Source organism: Penicillium alfredii (assembly GCF_028826965.1).
Source record: "Penicillium alfredii strain IBT 34128 chromosome Unknown utg000001l_segment0_segment0, whole genome shotgun sequence".
Classification (NCBI taxonomy): Eukaryota; Fungi; Ascomycota; class Eurotiomycetes; order Eurotiales; family Aspergillaceae; genus Penicillium; species Penicillium alfredii.
In genome coordinates, this window is record NW_026622698.1 from 1,665,080 (window position 1) to 1,684,478 (window position 19,399).

Sequence of the window (19,399 nt, forward strand, 5' to 3'; positions counted from 1 at the left end):
TAAAAGTAAAGGACGGTAAGTACACCTGGGCAGTAGGATATGTGTTACGTAGGAGAAAAAAAAAATCGAAAAGAAAATTTCTATCGCGTACGGGATTCTTGCCGAGCAGTTATTCTCGCATTCAAAGAGACAGAGAGAGTCCTGACTCAGCTGATTCCAGCACCGCTGATTGGTCCAGTCTACTTTGGTAAGTACCAGGTAGGTAACCTCTCCATTCCCGAATGGGCATTTCGTTCCTATCCGGGCGTTACAGTCTGTATTGTTAGTAATGGAGTGTATGCAAAAAAAAAACACCCAAAACACCCAAAATACCAAAAAGGGTGAACTCGGGGATTTCGGCGCAAACGGCCCATGACGTGTTGCTCTTCTTTTCTTATCTGCGGGATTTGGGGGGATTACCTTTTAGGCTTGCATGTTTGCTGTGAGGCTAACACATTACGAAGAAGAGAAGGATAATAATTGAAAATGAAAAATGAAAATGAAAGGAAAAAAAAGAAGGGAATCCCCCCGTGCAGCTGCAGCTCCCCTGGGTCCCTTCGCTCCCGAAGGAATCCTTCTAGAAGACGTCGAGAACAAAACAGCTCGGGGCGCTTGGGGCGATTCAGTGTGGGCCCCACAGAAAAAAAAAAGAAATGATTTGAAAAGGGCGGATTTGGTGCCGGTGAAAAAAAAAAAAAAAAAAAAAAGAGAGAGAAAATGCAGTATACCCACTTGACCCCATTATTTGGGGGAATCCCTCTCAGCCCATCGGGGCACCGCATTTTGATCTCGATAGAGGATTATAGAGGATCAGAGAGGATCATGAAGTTCTACACCGTCGTTTGCCAAGTGGCAATGGATCCTCTCTGCCTCAATATGCCTCATTTTTTTTTTCCTTTTCTCTTTTCTTTTTTGTTGTCTATCTAGGTGGCAATACTATTGAGGCATTTTGTTGCATATAGCGGATAAAACAGTGCCCGTGCTTCTCTGATTTTCTTTTTCTCTCACCCGCGAAAATCCCCGTTAATTTCCCCCAAGAAATCCCCAGACCCTAATCCCCCAAATCGACATCAGTGGCGCGATCGGCACGCCAGGGTTGGTCGAGTATCATGAATGACGCATGATAGACCAGACTATAGAGAATGAAATAAAGTGATGCTTCAACTAGAGAGGTGAAACCTCAGCAACAGTTACGGTAGCACTCCTTGATTTTGATATTCTATTCTATTTGATACTCTCATCCCTATCATCATCTACCTCGGACGCATTGGGAACAACAGTTCCACGGCTCGCGCGTGGGGTACGCCTTCGGGGGGGTTTTGTTTTTGTTCTCGACGCTTCGATGTTTCAACTCGAAAAGGTTCGAAATTTCTTCGATGGAAGACAAGACAAATCCACTGGTCCTGTGATCTTCATAATTTTCGGCCATCTCCACGGGTTTAGTTGTCATATACAGTAGTATGAGATCCACGAACCCCCGGCCAAGACTCCATTCCTACTAACATAGATAAATATTGTAGATAAAAAAAAAATGGACTTGGGGCAATGGGCAAGGGCAAGGGCAAAATCCTCAGGGCTTGGCTGACGTGGTGAATGGCAAAGGGCCAAACGGCGAGAAAATCCCCCGGAAATCATTGCAACTCAATTCGGGGGGAGGGTTTCTTTCTTTCTCGCACGGGGCTGCAGGCGGACGGAGCGCGCCCTTTTTTTTTTCTCTGCCGCTCTTGTGCTAGTTCTCGGTTTCCCGAACGAGAGAGATTGGCCCCCAAGACTGGTTATTCGAATACACTTGATACATTCTTTACACAGCGATTCGCCTACAATCACTACTAAAAATGGACAGGGGCCATGAAACCTACATACCTCATTATTACACTATGGAGAAGGGCCACGGGGCCAACGGGGCAGCTCGGGCAAGCTCTTGGAGAGACAAAAGCGCTACTTTTAACGGGATGCACTCTGACCTCGAATTATCTCACGCCCCTGGTGTAATTTTCATGGCAATTGGCCTCGCATCAAAAATTGGCACGTCAGCCGCGGAAAGCGCAGGGGTCTCGGGTAGTCCGAGGCACGAGAGAAAGAATATGGAAAGATATATTGTCTAGACCAAAAAGAAATTAAGACCAAATTCGTTTGAGTCGTGTTGACCATGGTTTTTCTGTCTTTCTCCGCGCCGTTGGTCGGCTCGTGCACGACCAGCCAAACCCCGGGGTTCAATTCTGCAGTTTCTTCCCCAGATATGTACACATACATATAATATATAGATCAGACGACTCACTGCAGCCCGGGATATCTCATGTGTGGCTCGGAATGATTCGCTGGGAACCCGAGTGATTTACTAGGGGGTAGCTGCAGGTCTACGAAGCTTGATAGGAGGGAAATCGAATAATATGACAGATTTGCGATCGTAATGGGCGGTGATTTTGTTACTTGTCTGATGGGGAGATTATCCCGCACCATGGGACGTGCATCGCAAGCTGGGATTATTCCCTGCTCGAGGGAATATGCATACCCTGAGTATACATCGAAGATGTCTGGCGTTCCCGTCCAGCGTGGCACACAGATCCAAAGGAATGGCAACGCCCGTTTTCTCCATCCTCCGGACCCCAACCTCGTAGCGATGGTGATTATCACAATACTATATCGGACGGGATGTGATGAACACATGTCCAGCCTCGTCTCCTGCCTCTTGACTATTTTCAGCGACTTTTTTTTTTAATTGATTTGATGAAGAGTATTGTTAGGATTTTCTCTTTTCATGAAACCAGGGCGTGTGCTCAGGGACGGACTCGACGGGGCCGATCAGCATTGGCAATGAAGTCATCGTTGGATTCTGCGCCCGGTGATTCGGTGACGGGCCAGCCATCGCGACTAGACGACGATGTGGAGACCTCAAGAAGACGCGTCGGGCCATTCAGCGTCGGTGAATTAAATGACGCTTCTGGGATTTCTTTTTCCCCACGAGGGCCAGGGGGGCTCAAATGATATCGACTAGAGCAGCGTGGGCGAGGGATGTGGAAGAAAGAAGAGATAAGAGCGTGTGCTGAAGCGATAGGAAGTCTCATTGACTATGATATAATGGTAATTTGAAGACTGTAGGGCATGTTATGGGGGCATTGGCATACCTGTCTGAATGCAATACCCCTTGCTCTATAGTACAGTGTTCTCTCTCTCTATCTCTCTCTCTCTCCCCCTCTCTCTCTTCCATGTGTCTCGTCACATTGTCGTTCTCTTGACCCACAAGCGGATTGCAATTGAATTGGGTGTGTTTGGCCCAGGGAAATATATCTCCTCGGGCCATGTCGCTGCATCAAGTAATATACTCCTGCAAGGGATCCCTTCTCTCACTTGATGTGCTTTACTTTCCGGGCTAATTATTTTGTCCATTTCAGTCCAATTGCATCTGAATATCTCCGAATGTCTGATGGTCACTACATACAATATACATTTGCCAATTCCTCTAGTTTCTTGTCATCTTGGGGTGAGTAAGGATTGAAATGACTCTGGAGAAAATCGCGCATAGTCAAGTGGGCAGAACCGGGGCACCGCACTCGGCAGGAACCAGCGTATTTTGGAGGGTCGGCATTGTGCTGCCGGTCAGGCCGTGGGTGTAGCAGACACAGAGAGAGAAATGGTATGGAAACGAAGGAATTGAATTTTTTTTTTCTTATTTTTTTTGTGTAAGTTTTTTTTTTTTTTTTTTTCGGCGTATTTTTAGGGAATTTAGTTTTTTAAATTACACCCGCTAAACCACTTTGAGGCATCACTCCACTCGACGCTATGTACTGTTGGCCTGTTCTCTCCCCTTGGAGTCGAAGGAAGCTGTTCGGTAGGGCAAGGGGCAAAAAAAATAAATTTCAGAAAATTGAAATTCAGAAAATGAAAAAAATAAAAAACATAAAAAACATAAAAAACAAATGAATTTTTTCTCTCAAGCGGGTCTTCTTTTCCCCCAGCAACCGTACCCAGTCGACCTCATCGACAAACACGGGATTTCTCCAAAATACCTCTTTTGCTCTTTTTCTCTTTTTTTTTTCTCTCTCACACCCTCTCTTTTCGCTCATTATCCACTCACCCACTCCGGTTCCCTCTTTCTGTGCCCCCATACCCCATTATAAAGTAGTCCTTCCCTCTCCCCCCCCCCCTTTCCATTCTTACTCTTTTCCTTTCCTTTCCTGTCTATAGGATTTATTCCGTCTCTGGCCATCTCTGCCATCGTGTGTTGGTGTGTTTGCATCTGCTCATATCGTTGGGTTCCGCAGGCTTTGTGAGCCGAAGCAGCAGCAACAATGGCGGAGCGGAGAATCTCCTATGCTCCCGACGTGGAAAATGGCGATCGTCACCGTGAGGCTGGCGACGTCAACGACGGCAACCTCGATGAGTACTCGGCTCTCAACCGTTACATCTCGACTGCCCGTGATGGCCGCCGTGGCTCGGCTTCGAGCGCCGGTGGTCTGAGTGACACCGAGGTGAAGCGCCCCTGGTGGAAGTTCTGGGGCAAGAAGGGCGACGGTGTCCAGGGTGACTGGGTGTGTCCGGATGAATGGCTGGAGACCGACCTGCGCTCCGGTCTGAGCTCGGGCGACATTGAGCCCCGCCGCAAGAAGACTGGCTGGAACGAGCTGGTGACTGAGAAGACCAACATCTTCATTCAGTTCATTGGTTACTTCCGTGGTCCTATTCTCTATGGTAAGTTTCCCACGCATTTTTCGGTTTTTTGGGTGGCCTGCGAGGAACATACCCATGGAAAACCCCTGAGTCTATTTTGGCCCCCAAAAAAATCTACGCGTTTCTTGGCACTAACGCGTCGTGATGCTCACTAGTGATGGAATTGGCTGTTCTCCTCGCTGCCGGTCTGCGTGACTGGATCGATCTCGGTGTTATTTGCGGTATTCTTCTTCTCAACGCCCTCGTCGGTTGGTACCAGGAAAAGCAGGCGGCCGATGTCGTCGCCAGCTTGAAGGGTGACATTGCTATGCGTGCTGTCGTGATCCGCAACGGTCAAGAGGAGGAGATCCTCGCCCGTGAGCTGGTCACTGGTGACATTGTCATTGTCGAGGAAGGCCACGTCATCCCCGCCGATGTCCGCCTGATCTGTGACTACGAGAAGCCCGAGATGTTCGAGGCCTACAAGGAGTTCCTCGCCAACGCCAACGACGACGACCTCAAGGAGAAGGACGATGACGATGATGAGGATGCCCACGAGGTCCACACCGGTGTCTCCCTCATTGCTTGTGACCAGTCCGCCATCACTGGTGAATCTCTCGCTGTCGACAAGTACATGGCCGACACCTGCTACTACACCACCGGTTGCAAGCGTGGCAAGGCCTACGCCATCGTCACTGCTACTGCTCGCCACTCGTTCGTCGGTAAGACCGCCGCTCTGGTCCAGGGAGCCCAGGACCAGGGTCACTTCAAGGCTGTCATGGACAACATTGGTACCTCGCTGCTGGTTCTGGTCATGTTCTGGATTCTCGCCGCCTGGATTGGTGGTTTCTTCCGTCACTTGAAGATCGCTACCCCCGAGGAGAGCGACAACAACCTGCTCCACTACACCCTGATTCTGCTCATTATCGGTGTCCCCGTCGGTCTGCCTGTCGTCACCACCACCACCCTGGCTGTCGGTGCCGCCTACCTTGCCGAGCAGAAGGCCATTGTCCAGAAGCTTACCGCCATCGAGTCCCTCGCTGGTGTCGACATTCTGTGCTCTGACAAGACCGGTACCCTCACTGCCAACCAGCTGTCCATCCGTGAGCCCTACGTGGCTGAGGGTGTTGACGTCAACTGGATGATGGCCGTTGCCGCTATTGCCTCGTCTCACAACGTCAAGAACCTCGACCCCATCGACAAGGTTACCGTCCTGACTCTCCGCCGCTACCCCAAGGCCCGTGAGATTCTGTCGCGCAACTGGGTTACCGAGAAGTATACTCCCTTCGACCCCGTCTCCAAGCGTATCACCACCATCTGTACTTGCGACGGTGTTCGCTACACTGCTGCCAAGGGTGCTCCCAAGGCCATCCTGAACATGTCCGAGTGCTCTGAGGAGGAGGCCCAGCTCTACCGTGACAAGGCTACAGAGTTCGCTCGCCGTGGTTTCCGTTCGCTCGGTGTTGCCATCCAGAAGGAGGGTGAGCCGTGGCAGCTTCTGGGCATGTACCCCATGTTCGACCCCCCTCGTGAGGACACTGCCCACACCATCGCTGAGGCTCAGCACCTGGGTCTCTCCGTCAAGATGTTGACTGGTGACGCTCTGGCTATTGCCAAGGAGACTTGCAAGATGCTTGCCCTGAGCACCAAGGTCTACGACTCTGAGCGTCTGATCCACGGTGGTCTCGCTGGCTCCGCCCAGCACGACCTTGTCGAGAAGGCCGACGGTTTCGCCGAGGTTTTCCCCGAGCACAAGTACCAGGTCGTCGAGATGCTCCAGCAGCGTGGCCACCTGACTGCCATGACTGGTGACGGTGTCAACGACGCTCCCTCTCTGAAGAAGGCCGACTGCGGTATTGCCGTCGAGGGTTCCACGGAGGCCGCCCAGGCTGCCGCCGATATTGTCTTCCTTGCCCCCGGTCTGTCCACCATCGTGGATGCCATCAAGCTGGCCCGGCAGATCTTCCAGCGCATGAAGGCCTACATCCAGTACCGTATTGCCCTGTGTCTGCACCTCGAGATCTACCTGGTCACCTCGATGATCATCATCAACGAGACCGTCGAGGCCGACCTGATTGTGTTCATTGCCCTCTTCGCTGATTTGGCCACCATCGCTGTTGCCTACGACAACGCTCACTTCGAGGCCCGCCCCGTGGAGTGGCAGCTTCCTAAGATCTGGGTCATCTCCGTCGTCCTCGGTATCTTGCTGGCTGCCGGTACCTGGATCATCCGTGCCACCCTGTTCCTGAGCAACGGAGGTATCATCCAGAACTTTGGCTCGCCCCAGGAGATTCTCTTCCTCGAGATTGCCCTGACCGAGAACTGGCTCATCTTCGTCACCCGTGGTGGTAAGACCTGGCCCTCGTGGCAGCTGGTCATCGCCATCTTCGTCGTCGATGTTCTGGCCACCCTGTTCGCTGTCTTCGGCTGGCTCGCCCCCGACTGGCAGCAGACCTCGCCCAAGGACCCCGCTGGCCCCAACTTCTCCGTCAACAACGACGTCGACATTGTCACCGTTGTTGTCGTGTGGGCGTACTCGATCGGAGTTACTGTCATCATTGCCGTTGTGTACTACCTCCTGACCATCGTTCCCGCTCTGGACAACCTTGGCCGCAAGACCCGCTCCAAGGCCGACACCCAGATCGAGAACATGATCGCCCACCTGTCCAAGCTGGCCATCGAGCTGGAGACCGACAAGGAGGGCAAGGCCAAGTACACTCTGGGCGCCCGTACCGAGGATGTCGAGGAGGACGAGTAAGCTCGTTTGCTCTCATCTTTATTTCCCGCGACTCGATACTGGACCGAGTAATTTCCTTTTCACGCCCCCTTGCTATCCCCATACCACGTGAAGCACATTTTACCTTTGCTGCCGTTTTCTCTGGACATGCATACCCGTGGGAAGCAAAAAGGCCGGGTCCCGTCTTTTTTTCTTTCCCTTTCTTTTTCTCCCGTATTATAGACTTGTGTGTGTTTCATTTACCGCTTGACTCGCTTCTGGTGGGCAAGTTTTCCTTCTCTACGTGTATGTATGTCGTTAATAGTGGTACTTAGCCAATCATCCAAGGGATTCTAATGATTCGTGTGTCATCGTAGCATTCTTGTAGCATTCTTCGGATTATCCTGTCTCCCGTTCTCCCAACTGCCCTTGCTCATACCTTCTCTTCTCTTCTTTGAGTGAGGATCATCGATGTCCTTCGCCTGTTAACGCCTTTACAAGTGCTGTCCCGTTACGCTCGTTTTACCCCGCTGGTTGCTCACCCTGTCGACGCACTATGCCTCTGACAGGTGGAAGTCGAATTCTCCGTCCCTTTGCAATACCGCTTCCCCGGAACATTTTCCTGTGGGGAGACAAGCCTCGCCGTTTTATTGCCGGGGAATCTGTGGAGATCCTGACTGTACTCCCTCTGTTCAGTCTCCAGACCATCCATCTCCAGTTCGAAGTATGACCGACCTGCACGCGCAAGAGGAGGCGGCAGATTTTCCGTCTGCTCAATCGCTACAGAGCATCCCCGCTCCGCTTTAGCAGCGCCAGAGAGCGAGTACAAAGGGCATGCATGGATCAGGCAATCCATGATGGAGCCAAGGCGAAGAGGCCACTGCATCTCTTGTCGCCGCCATGGCATCATCTCGCCCATCTCATCTTCCTCTTCTTCTGGTGTATCTCTCCACCCTCTTTCTGCTGTGCACATCCCGTGTTCACTCGGCTGCTGTGCACAAACTCTCCTCCCGCCAGCAATGCCAACTCTCCGCTGCAGCCTGTCCAGCAGGGACACCAGTCGTCTCAGCGACCTATCCAGCAGCCAACTTCACAACCATCCAAGCAGCCATCAACGCCCTGCCCGACGACACCAGCCCGCAAAACGATACTCATTCTAGCTGGGGAGTACACCGAGCAGCTGAACGTTACTCGCGCAGGACCCTTCACGCTACTGGGCCAGATCCGTTCTGGTACTGGCACAGCAGCGACAGACGCATCCCAGAACCAAGTGCGCATCACTTGGGCAGCCGCCAACCACGACAACACGGGCCAGAGCATCGACAATGTCTTCACCAGCGTGCTGGTCGTGGCTCCGACGTTGGAGGTGAGTTTGACGGGCTCGGGGACGACGGGGTATGTCGTGCCTACGGATACGCCGTTTTGGAACCGTGATTTTTCGCGCGTATGACCTGGAGTTTGTCAATGACTGGGCTGAGTACTCGGATGGGCCGGCGCATGCGTTGAGCTTTAGTCGGGCGAAGGGCGGGTTTTATTATTGTGGGTTTTATTCGTATCAGGATACTGTATGTTTTCTCCCTTTCTTCTACCTCTTCCTTTCTGAGTGTCTGGTCCCATACTAATCTGTCCAGATCTACGTGGGAAAACTAGCAAACGCCTACTTCTACCATAGCATCATCGCCGGCCAAGCAGACTTCCTGTACGGCTCCGGCACCGCCTGGAAGGGTACCAATACAACTACTACATTTGAAAACAAGTACGGCGTGTACATCGTCGACTCGGGCGTGCGCGCCGCAAACTCCTCCATTGCGGCCGAGATCCGCGGTGGCTGTGCGCTCGGCCGGCCCTAGAACGGGCAGCACCGCTCTATCTTTGCGCGCTCGTTCGAGGACGGGAGTATTGCTGCTTCGGGGTACGTTGATTGGGTTGTCTCGGGTGTGGCACGCTATCAGCCTGGCGTCACGCTTATGGCGGAGTTTCGGGCTTCGGGGCCGGGGTTTCATAAGACGGGGCGTAGGGTTGGGAGTGTTGCTACGGTGTTGGATCGGAGGGGGTTTGAGCTGTATAGTGCACCGCAGAAGGTGTTTCAGGAGGAGAGGGGGGTATTTGGGGATATAGACTGGATTGACTGGGAGACTGTTGGCCATGAGCATGCTTGAGCGGGAGCATTGAGTACGGAGAGATCCTGGAATCTACTAAGCTATTATTCATTGCAATACAAGTCCCGGTTAAGCACAGAGAATGGGCATCACCCACAGCTCCCATACACATTCAGCCCACTCCCCAGCACATCCTGACACCCACTCTTCTTGCGATCCCTCGACTTGCGCGTCTCCGTCGCATCCCCCCTCCCCGCCTCGGCATCCCTCTTCTTCTTGGTCTCCTTCTCCGTAGCCTCCCTCACCTCGATCTGATAATCCAAATGGATGCCCTCAACGCCCGCCCTCCCACCACCGCCCTCCCTCGCCCCAGCCTGCAAAAGCTCCCCCAATCTCCCAAGTCTCGCCAGATACGCCGCACCCGAATCCGCCCAAACCCGATACTCCCACACCCGCAACGACCCGCGCTTCAGCGGATCCGAGCTGGCATCCTCGGCCAGCGCCACACGGTACACGAAGGTCTCATCCCAGGCCTGGCGCGTCGCCTTCCACTCGAAGGTGGCGGAGCCGCGCAGCGTCACAGCCTGATTGGTGTCGTCGACGACCCAACTCTCGTCGGGCTCGAAGGCCATGTCGTGGATTGCCAGGTGGTCGGCTAGTAGCTCGAAGTAGCGCGCTACCCCGTCCAGGCCAGTGAAGCTTCTTCCTAGGAAGGGGGCTAGTTGGGGCAGCCCGTGCTCGTGGGCTAGTGGGGTTGGTTGGGTTGTGAAGGTTGAGAGGAGGGTTGAGATTGGGGAGCGCGTTGGGGTTGTTAGGGCTTGGGTTAGTCTTTGGACTGGGTCTAGGAGGGTGGTTCGGGGGGTCATGGTCCTTAAATTATGATGGAGGGGGTTATTGAATAGTAGAAGTAGTAGAAGTAAGTAGTAGTAGGAGTGGTATCGTGTTCATCTATACGCTCCTTCAGAGCTGTATAGACTTACATAACTATGACGTGACACCTTCAGGGCTTCAAGTAGACCCTACGAAGACATACAGCGGAGTGAACGCTGGGAATCAAATAATTTATTGTAGTAGCACATCTTCTCAACTCCATGCCGGCCTGCGTGAGGTCTCAAGCAAGAAAAAGAACACCGAAGCCCAAGAAATCATACACCCCCCCATCCCCAGTCTCAATTACACATTTCCAAGATCACTGCCGCCAGGACTTGCCGCAGTTCAAGCACGTACAAAACAGCGTCATCGGTTCGTCCGCGCTGCGGGTCTGTGCCTCGGTGTAGGTCACCTTGCGCTGGCCGCACTTGCCGCACTGCAGGCTAGTACTGATACTGCGCTCGGCCTGAGCAACCATGGCCTTGTCCATATTCTCCTTTTTTATTTTGTTGTCAGCCTCGCGCTGCTCCGCAGACCGCAGCTCGTCGCTCGACATGCGCACGAACCGATCCGGGTCGATCTCGCCGTTGAGCACGCGCACGCGCAGGTTCGGGTTCGACTTGTTCTTGAGGTTCTGGAACAAACTCCGGATCTTCGTGCGGTACTGCTCCTTGGTCTCGGGTCCCAGCACATTGAACGCCGCCGTCTCCACGGCCACTGCCTTGGCCAGTACCGCCTTGGGCGGTTCCGTCGACCCCAGACACAGCCCGTCATACATCAATCCCGTGCAGCTGTCGCGCACCTTGTTCGAGGTCTGGTTCACATCCACCCCGTCTGCCTTCCAGGTGCGCTTGTCCGGCGGCACCGACAGCTTTGCTGCCTTCTCCGATGGCGTTGCGCCCGCTGGCGTTGACGTGCTCGTCCCATTCTGCGGCCTTGGCGACCCGCTCGACCCCCGGCTCGCGGCCGACGCTCCACCCTGCTTCTGCTTGTTCACCTCTGTCCGCCACTTGGACACAATTTCGCTCGACAGTCGCGCCACCTCCGGTGACTTGTGCTGCTTGAATTTGTTGACGATGATGCCGATGCGCGTCTGTCGCAGGAGGTCTTCTGATGCCCGTACCCCCTTTTGAATCTCCTTGAGCATATTCAGAATGACCGGCGCAGACTCGTTCTGTGTCGCAGCCTTGGTCAAGGCCTTGGCCTTGACCTCGATCTCTTTGGCGTCCATGGCCACGGCGGCAGAGGTAGTGGGTGACGGTCAAGTAACGTGGAGGCGAGGTGAGAGTAAACTCCGTCGTAATCTGATCAGCGTAGTCAGTAAAAGATTCATCACTTGTAATCCATTGTGAAAGAAATCCAGTCGAGGTGAGGGAGTGGGCGCATTTCAGAGCATCACAGCATACGCATTGTCGCAGGACACTGTTGACAGAGAAAAAACCTGTACTGCACAGAAACGAGCGCAAGCAGATTCATTGACCTGCCCCGACTGAAAAATCCCAGGCAAAGGCATTGCGCTCTCATATTGCACGTGGCTACCTTCTAGGCTCAGCCGGTTCATCACCGAGCTCAGGAGATAGCCCCGAAAAAAAAGCTAATAAAATCAATGCACATGTTGCGATAGCTCCCGAGTCCCAAGATAGCAGAGAAATATGGCGTGAAGTTCAAATAACGTGGCGGGTGCGATGCGCTGACACTCACTCTAGGAGAACCCACGACCGGGTCAGGGAGAAATGACGAGCGGAAGGCGGTCGCAGAGAAACTAAGGAGTGAAAGACAAGAAAGAGCACAGCCAAAGCCGAAAGGAGTGGGCGATGGATGGGGGAGGGCAAAAGGTGAAATTGACAGGTTGGGATGCTCCGAGGTTGAGTGCCAAGACCAACTTCCTATTTTGGAAATCCTCTACTATCGCCTACTCGACGTGACTTATGAAGAACTATGAAGTGATGTTGCTGGTCTTTGTATTCACATCTATATGGAATTTTGAATTTTCCCAGCGAGGAACCAGGGCTCATGAGACTATCCATGACAAGGTATGAAACCAAGGGATTTGATTATGTGCATCGGGTCATCATCGTAGACGGGGGTATATGGAAAGGAAGTTTGGCATGGCATGTCGTCAGGCGAGTTTGCAAAGCTGGCACCGGAATAGCCTCAGAGAGCAGACAGTCGGTGAAGATTTATGCCAGACAGTGCGCGGCGGGTGGGATTTCCCAGCGATTGTAGTCGGGATGAAGAGCCGGCGTCTCAGAACAGCAGAGGTCGATGGAGACAGCGGCGATCCAATGGAGAATTACAGACCCGTCTTGCCCAGAACATCGGCGAGCGCATCGACATCCTTGTCTGACTTTTGGGCCACCTTCTCCTCTTCGGCGCGCTCGGTGTCCTTCAGGTCCTTGTCGGCCTTGCGCTCTTCCTCCTCTTCCTCTTCTGCTTCCTCCTCTTCTTCCTCCTCCTCCTCCTCCTCCAGCTCGTCCAGCTCGTCGATACCCCAGGTGTCCTCGGGGTCGTTATCGGTACCGTGCTCCTCCTGACGAGCCTCCAGAAGCTCACGCAGGTCAGCAATGTGAGGGTCTTCATCAGAGAAGATGTTTCCGTTAAGCTCCACACGGCGCAGGCTCGGGAGGGCCGTCTTGGCCGCATGTGCGAGTTGCTTCACACTGTCTGCCTTGATCTCGTTGTACTGGAGACGGAGGGTCTGTAGCTTCTGGTTCTTGTTCGCAGCCAGAGCTTGGGCGAGCTTGACACCGCCACGGGCCGAAAGCAGGCAGTCACCTACACCCAGCTCGAGCAGCGAGGGCCAACCCTCTAGGACGGCTGCCAGAGCAGTAGAACCCATAATGGTAAAGGTGTTGTCTTGCAGATCCAGGACCTCGAGAACGCTGGCATGTCGGAGACCGTTCTTCAGTAGGTGCGAGATACCCTCTTGCCGAATGCCGTTCTGTGTCATCTTCACCGACTTGATACCCGCGGCATGCACCTCGTAAGCGCGGGCCCACGCTTCCATACTGCCATTTTCCAGGCGGTTTCGCCCACAGACAATGCTCTCCAGCAGCGCAACCTCTTTACCGGCCTTGCGGGCCTCCTCCTTGCGCTCTGCCAGCTTGGTAAGGGCATTGGCAACCAAGGTTCCAGCGGCCGGGCCAAGTCCATTGTTGTTGAGAATCAGGTGACGGAGAGGGGAGTGGCGCGAGAGGAAATCGACGAGGGGGGCCTGGGTATTGAGACCAAAGGCATTATCGGAGAGGTTCACGGTGTGGACGGTGGGGATCTCGTTGATGGCATTCAGCAGGGAGGTCAAGGCAGGCGGGATTTCCGACAAGAGGCGGGAGGTGAAGATGTCCGCGAGATCGGCCACCTCGAGGTTCTTCTGCGTCGAGAGGACAGTGGCCAAGCGCTCAGAAGCACCCACGCCCAAGGTGTTGCCACCAAGCCGAATCTCAGTGTAATCAACGCTTTCTACCAGGGGCTTGATGTGAGTCTCAATGTCCTCCGCACTGTCGAGCTTGAGGCCTTTGCCTTCGAGGGAGAAGATCTTAGGAGGGGCCATGGCGGGGTAGTGGTTTGGGGAATTCACAGCTTCAGGTGAAAAGAAGTGAGGAATTGCAATGAAATCAAAAGGAAAGAAGGATTTCAGCAGCCAGAGAGATTCTAGCCAGACCAAAGATGAACAGGAAAAGGCAGCGCAAGAGAGCGCGGGGCAAAACAACGCGGGCGCCAGAAAAAAATCGCTACGGCGGACCCTGGCAACCAGTGGCGCAGGCAATTAATAATGACCGGGACAGCTTCGACTTGGACGTCTTCCACGCTCGCTTTTTGCTTTTTGTCTACTCCAATCGCTCTTTCGCAGACATAACCCCCCCTACATAATGTGGCCCTTTAGTTCTTCGAGTGGTACGTCTCCAGATTGCGTCTGCTCGAATCCCCGGAGTCAATGATCTATCTCCACTGGTTCGCGCGAGATCTACAATCGGACGCCAGGACAACATTGAAAAGAATGGACCTTTGACTAACACATTCGAGGGACAACAGACAAGAGCGCTGCTCCGGCCCAGCCTCCTGCTCAGCCTGCTCAAACCGACAAGCCCAAGGTACGATTCCGCAGCCCCAAGACAAATTGACGAGCGCTGAACTGACTCTACCCTCTAGCCCTGCTGTGTCTGCAAACCCGAGAAGACCGCCCGCGACGACTGCATGTTGTTTTCCAAATCCGACGATCCCACCCAGGAGTGCAAGTTGACGATCGAGCAATACAAGACCTGCATGGCTGGGTTCGGCTTCAAGGTCTAAACTCGGTGTTGCCTTGACAGGCTGCGCGTTGTATTATACGCTGTATCATAGCATTTACCGGCCGGAGTTCTTTTTCTTGTGGATATCATTTGGTCTCTGGAGCAATGCTTCAGTGTGGATTATGGGAACTCGGTTTTAGAATTGCGATCAAGGTCTATAGAGATTGAAGCTAAATCCAACATCTCATCTCCTATACAACACACAATTAAATTCACGCCGAGACATACTGCATATGAGCAACTTTTTAGCACTTTGCCCGATAAAATCTCACGAAATGGGGTATCACTTGAAAATGCACACGGCCACCCTCCAAGGAAAATGCATCACTGCTTTTTCTTCCGACTGTCTTCTTCGGCTGCCCGACGATCAATTCGACGGCACTGGGTGACCAACTTCCACATGCACCATAGATAGGCAATTCCAAACCCGCCAGCCCCGATCAATGCATTCAGCACAAACCACAGATCCGGCTTGCTGGCCGGTGGAACCACGAACGCTTCGAGAATATGCCACACTATCATGGCGATATAGAAGCCGAAATGGACGATTTTGGTGAGAAGGTAAGGCTCGAAATGCGGGCTGGACCCCTCTGATGTTCCCCGGCTCCGATATGTCTCGAACGAAGTCGGAGGGAGACCAAGGAGGTATGCCCAAAGCAGGGTCATGACAAAGTAGGGAACGCGTAGCTCTTCCCGCTTCAGGAGCGGGTACATGGTCCACGAACCAAGCACGTTAGCCCAACCCACCCACGCGCGATTCTCCTTGCTCAACCCGCCGTCACCGGCAAGCAGAAGTGTCATAGGCAACAGGGGTAGCAGTACGCTTTTCTCGTGAACCTGGAAAGAGAACAAAAAGAACCCCCAAGAAACGCACGAAAGAGCAGGGAGGAGAAGTGATGCGCGCGGATGGCGGAAAATGATACCACAAGGAACAGTAATCGAGGCCAACGTGGCTCCCAGCGAAGCCCATTGCAGTAGCGACGTATCGAAGCGGGTGAGCTTGTAAAACGTGTGGATAGCGCACCAAGCGTTGGCGACTTTGTCTTCGAAGAGACCGCGCGCAAAAGGAAACACGCGATGGATGGTTTGCGCCAGCTGGAATAGCAGCGCGTATACCACAGAGTTCTTCTCCACCGAGATCTGTAGCGCTTGCAACATGGGAGGTTGGGGCGCCGACGCAAGTGCTTTTCGAGCTTCAGCATCCGTCGCCCCAATCGTGAGCGGAGCAAATAGCAAAGCAAAAGCGGCCACTGTGACGAGAGATATGTTGATAAGCCGAAGGACGCGGATCCGGGGGAATACGCAGACACCCAGAAGGTAGGCGAACATCACAGGCGCATAGTAGAGGGCCATTTGTTTGAACCCCAATGCACCCACGAAGAAGATGCACGCCCAGAGCATCCGCCCAGCCAGGATAGCATCGAGGCTGGCTACCACCAATCCGAGCATAACAGTATTATATTGGAAGTGTCCGTGGTCGATGAGAATGGTCGCTGGCTGCATGAGGACTGCCACCAGAGCAATCGAGGAGGACCAGGCATGGACGCCCTGCATCCGAGTATAACGACGGAGGAAGTTGACAATGGCCGGGATGTAGATCAGGTACTCGGATACGACGACAGTGGCGCGCATGTACACCTTCAAATGGGGGTCCTCAAACCCGCGAGAATCGTTCAGTGCGAACCACGCAGGATCAACGGCGGAACCGCTACATTGGTCAGTCAGAGCCCTATCACAATATACCACGAGAAAAGGGGTCCATACATCTTGCCAAGCAGCCAGCTGTGATATGCGGTCAAGGGTGGGTAGTCAAGGCCCCAGTATTGTAGGTCGAAGAGGTACCATTGGAACATGGGCAGATGGGTGGTGAGTTCCATCCAATGCCTTTGCGCCTCGAAGTCACCGTGCATCGGAGGTACTTGGAAGCCTAGAGGATGTAAAATATGTCAGATCCACGGACTCGCTATAAGCCAGGCCACCTTTCATACCAGAATAACCCCATAGACTGACAGCCCATCGAAACAGGCCGACTGCCATGAGTGTGAGAGGCAATATGAGCCATTGTGAGACCCCAGCACGCGCAGCCCAGAGGAATGAAACGAGAGGAAATGCCGGCGATGATTTTCCATCTCCCGTATCGACGATTAGATTATTGTTGGAGCCGGGGGTAGTAGAGAACTTTCCCTTCTTGCGCGGGCGATGGGAGGGAGTCGGAGGGGCCATCACGATACGGGCCAGGTGGCAAGTCCACTGTGGCCCATTGACCGAGAGAAAAGATGATGTGGCTGTATTTGAGACAATTCGGGGTGGAATTGCAGACCGGAGAAGGGAAGGTGAACTGGCGTATGCCGTCCGAGGAACACGCAGGAGCGACGTCCGCAGTACCAGACAGTGACATTGCAGGACAGCTAGTAAATGCAGGCTCTTGAGTCGCCAGGAAGTACCCACTAGGTACCCACTCCAGTCTGCGGTCTAAGTTCCTGAACTAGCCACATAAGGAAGGCGGAGAAGATTCTGCCAGCCTCCGACTTTTTTTTCGCTCGAAATTTTCTTATCAAGAGCTTCCCCCAGCTGCTCTTATTTTTTTTTCTTCTTCTTCCTTGCTCTCTCATCCTCCTTCCCATCCCCTTTTACTCTCATCACAACCTACTTGATAGGTTGCTTCTCTTGTCTTTACGACAAATAGCTTCCCCTTCCTGCGATCTTTTTAACTGACGCAGCAGCGTGGTTCGTACTAAGCAACGTACTTCAACAGACACTCTGGGCTTTATCACATCGTGGGCTGAGGGCTTGACATACTGCAAAACTATTCTGTGGGCTCTGTGGGAATTTCCTCGTGGGTTTCATATCATAGACAGTTGCCTTATCTCCTGTCGGTCTCTGTGGGCTTGAACACCGTCCGTTGCGGGTTACTTGTGGGTTTTTACGTCCATATCTGAGGGCTATCATATTTCACATCCAAACACGGGTGAATCTGAGGGCTTGTTGGCTTTGCCGCACAAACCGAACTATTTGATTTATTTGAAACAGTATGTGCACATGCCCTCGTGACTTTATTTCTGATATTTGCCAGTGCTGACTCTGATCTTCTCCTAGCTCAAAATGTCCAAGACCAAGGCCACTACCAAGGGTGCCGACAAGGGCAGCAAGGCCTTGAACAAGGTCAAGGATTCTGGCGTCACCAAGGCGTCCCAGTCTCCCGCCGCCAAGAACAAGGTTGTGGCTCGTAAGGTTGCTGCCAAGGAGGAGAAGGCGCAGCGCAAGAACAAGAAGAAGGAGCCTACTCCCAGCAGCTCCGAGTCTGAGTCTGACTCTGATGAGGAGATGGACTCCAGCTCCAGCAGCGAGAGTGAGGAGGAGAAGCCTGCTCCCAAGAAGAATGCCAAGGACACCAAGAAGCCCGCCAAGAAGGAGGAGTCTTCTTCGGAGTCCGAGTCTGACAGCGATGAGGATATGAAGGATGCCTCTAGCAGTGAGAGCGAGAGCGAGAGCGAGGAGGAGAAGCCTGCTCCCAAGAAGGACGCGAAGAAGCCGGCGGCCAAGGCCGAGTCTTCCTCTGAGTCCGAGTCCGAGTCCGCGTCCGAGTCCGAGTCCGAGTCTGAATCGGAGGATGAGAAGCCTGCTAAGAAGGAGGTCAAGAAGACGGCTGCTAAGGACGACAGCTCCGACTCGTCTGACTCTGACTCTGACTCGTCCGAATCCGAGGATGAGGCTCCTGCTAAGGCTAAGGATGCCAAGAAGTCTAAGAAGGTATGTCTTTTGCTTTTGTACAAACTTGATGATTTGCTAACATTCCTTTGCCAGGAATCCTCCGACTCGTCCGACTCTGACAGCTCTGAATCTGGATCCGACTCCGACTCCGAGTCTGAGGACAGCGAGGAGACCGCCAAGAGCTCTAAGAAGCGCAAGGCTGATGAAGAGCCTGCCGCCTCTGCTAAGAAGTCCAAGACTGAGGCTCCCGAGGGTGCTTCGGCCAACCTCTTCGTCGGTAACTTGTCCTGGAACGTCGACGAGGAGTGGCTCCAGCGTGAATTTGCCGAGTTCGGTGAGCTGGCTGGCGTCCGGGTTGTGACGGATCGCGAGTCGGGCCGCTCTCGTGGGTAAGTTTTTATTCCTATCCCTGGTGAGGCGATCAGTTTGCTAACCATTTCTCGTAGCTTTGGCTACGTCGAGTTCGCCAGCGCTGCCGACGCTGCCCAGGCTTTCGAGGCCAAGAAGGGTGCCGAACTTGACGGTCGTGCGATCAACCTGGACTACGCTGCTGCTCGTCAGTCCAACAACCAGCAGGGCGGCCAGGACCGTGCTCAGGCTCGTGCCCGTTCCTTCGGCGACCAGACCAGCCCGGAGAGCGAGACTCTGTTCGTGGGCAACCTGCCCTTCAGCGCCACTGAGGACGCTCTGCACGAGCTCTTCGGCTCCAGCGGCGGCGTCCAGGGCATCCGTCTGCCGACCGAGCAGGAGACCGGTCGTCCCAAGGGCTTCGGCTACGTCCAGTTCTCGTCGGTGGACGAGGCTCGCCAGGCCTTCACTGACCTGCAGGGCCACGAGCTCGAGGGACGTGCCCTCCGTCTTGACTACAGCACCCCCCGTCCCAACAACGGTGAGCGCGGCGGCCGTGGTGGCTTCGGCGGCCGTGGCGGTGGCCGCGGTGGCTTCGGTGGTCGCGGTGGTGGCCGTGGTGGTGGTGGTCGCGGTGGTGGTGGCCGTGGTGGCTTCGGTGGCCGCGGCGGTGGCATCAACAAGGGCAAGGGCAGCATCCCTGAGTACAAGGGCACCAAGGTTACCTTCTAGGTTACCCA

At 53.8% G+C, this 19,399-nt stretch overlaps 8 protein-coding genes across 8 annotated transcripts; 4 read left to right on the plus strand and 4 right to left on the minus strand.

The window, feature by feature from the left end:
- Window positions 1–4,268: 4,268 nt before the first annotated feature.
- Window positions 4,269–7,384, plus strand: NUU61_000614 (uncharacterized protein; the record flags this gene model as incomplete). The annotated part of the gene is made up of 2 exons (XM_056651198.1): window positions 4,269–4,668; window positions 4,803–7,384. The coding sequence occupies 2 exons, from the start codon at window positions 4,269–4,271 to the stop codon at window positions 7,382–7,384; spliced, it is 2,982 nt and encodes a 993-aa protein (XP_056516048.1).
- A 796-nt stretch (window positions 7,385–8,180) lies between these two features.
- On the plus strand, window positions 8,181–9,192 carry NUU61_000615 (putative pectin methylesterase; the record flags this gene model as incomplete). The annotated part of the gene is made up of 2 exons (XM_056651199.1): window positions 8,181–8,786; window positions 8,974–9,192. The coding sequence occupies 2 exons, from the start codon at window positions 8,181–8,183 to the stop codon at window positions 9,190–9,192; spliced, it is 825 nt and encodes a 274-aa protein (XP_056516049.1).
- Window positions 9,193–9,590: 398 nt separating this feature from the next.
- NUU61_000616 (uncharacterized protein) lies at window positions 9,591–10,307 on the minus strand (the record flags this gene model as incomplete). Its single annotated transcript, XM_056651200.1, has 1 exon — window positions 9,591–10,307. One exon carries the CDS (start codon window positions 10,305–10,307, stop codon window positions 9,591–9,593), a length of 717 nt encoding a protein of 238 aa, XP_056516050.1.
- A 323-nt stretch (window positions 10,308–10,630) lies between these two features.
- On the minus strand, window positions 10,631–11,542 carry NUU61_000617 (transcription elongation factor DST1; the record flags this gene model as incomplete). The annotated part of the gene is made up of 1 exon (XM_056651201.1): window positions 10,631–11,542. The coding sequence occupies one exon, from the start codon at window positions 11,540–11,542 to the stop codon at window positions 10,631–10,633; it is 912 nt and encodes a 303-aa protein (XP_056516051.1).
- A 1,062-nt stretch (window positions 11,543–12,604) lies between these two features.
- Window positions 12,605–13,861, minus strand: NUU61_000618 (GTPase-activating protein RNA1; the record flags this gene model as incomplete). Its single annotated transcript, XM_056651202.1, has 1 exon — window positions 12,605–13,861. One exon carries the CDS (start codon window positions 13,859–13,861, stop codon window positions 12,605–12,607), a length of 1,257 nt encoding a protein of 418 aa, XP_056516052.1.
- A 319-nt stretch (window positions 13,862–14,180) lies between these two features.
- Window positions 14,181–14,601, plus strand: NUU61_000619 (copper metallochaperone COX17; the record flags this gene model as incomplete). The annotated part of the gene is made up of 3 exons (XM_056651203.1): window positions 14,181–14,205; window positions 14,335–14,402; window positions 14,461–14,601. The coding sequence occupies 3 exons, from the start codon at window positions 14,181–14,183 to the stop codon at window positions 14,599–14,601; spliced, it is 234 nt and encodes a 77-aa protein (XP_056516053.1).
- A 323-nt stretch (window positions 14,602–14,924) lies between these two features.
- On the minus strand, window positions 14,925–16,823 carry NUU61_000620 (dolichyl-P-Glc:Man(9)GlcNAc(2)-PP-dolichol alpha-1,3-glucosyltransferase ALG6; the record flags this gene model as incomplete). The annotated part of the gene is made up of 3 exons (XM_056651204.1): window positions 14,925–16,308; window positions 16,365–16,527; window positions 16,589–16,823. The coding sequence occupies 3 exons, from the start codon at window positions 16,821–16,823 to the stop codon at window positions 14,925–14,927; spliced, it is 1,782 nt and encodes a 593-aa protein (XP_056516054.1).
- Window positions 16,824–17,702: 879 nt separating this feature from the next.
- Window positions 17,703–19,391, plus strand: NUU61_000621 (putative nucleolin protein Nsr1; the record flags this gene model as incomplete). Its single annotated transcript, XM_056651205.1, has 3 exons — window positions 17,703–18,350; window positions 18,405–18,700; window positions 18,758–19,391. 3 exons carry the CDS (start codon window positions 17,703–17,705, stop codon window positions 19,389–19,391), a joined length of 1,578 nt encoding a protein of 525 aa, XP_056516055.1.
- Window positions 19,392–19,399: the final 8 nt, after the last annotated feature.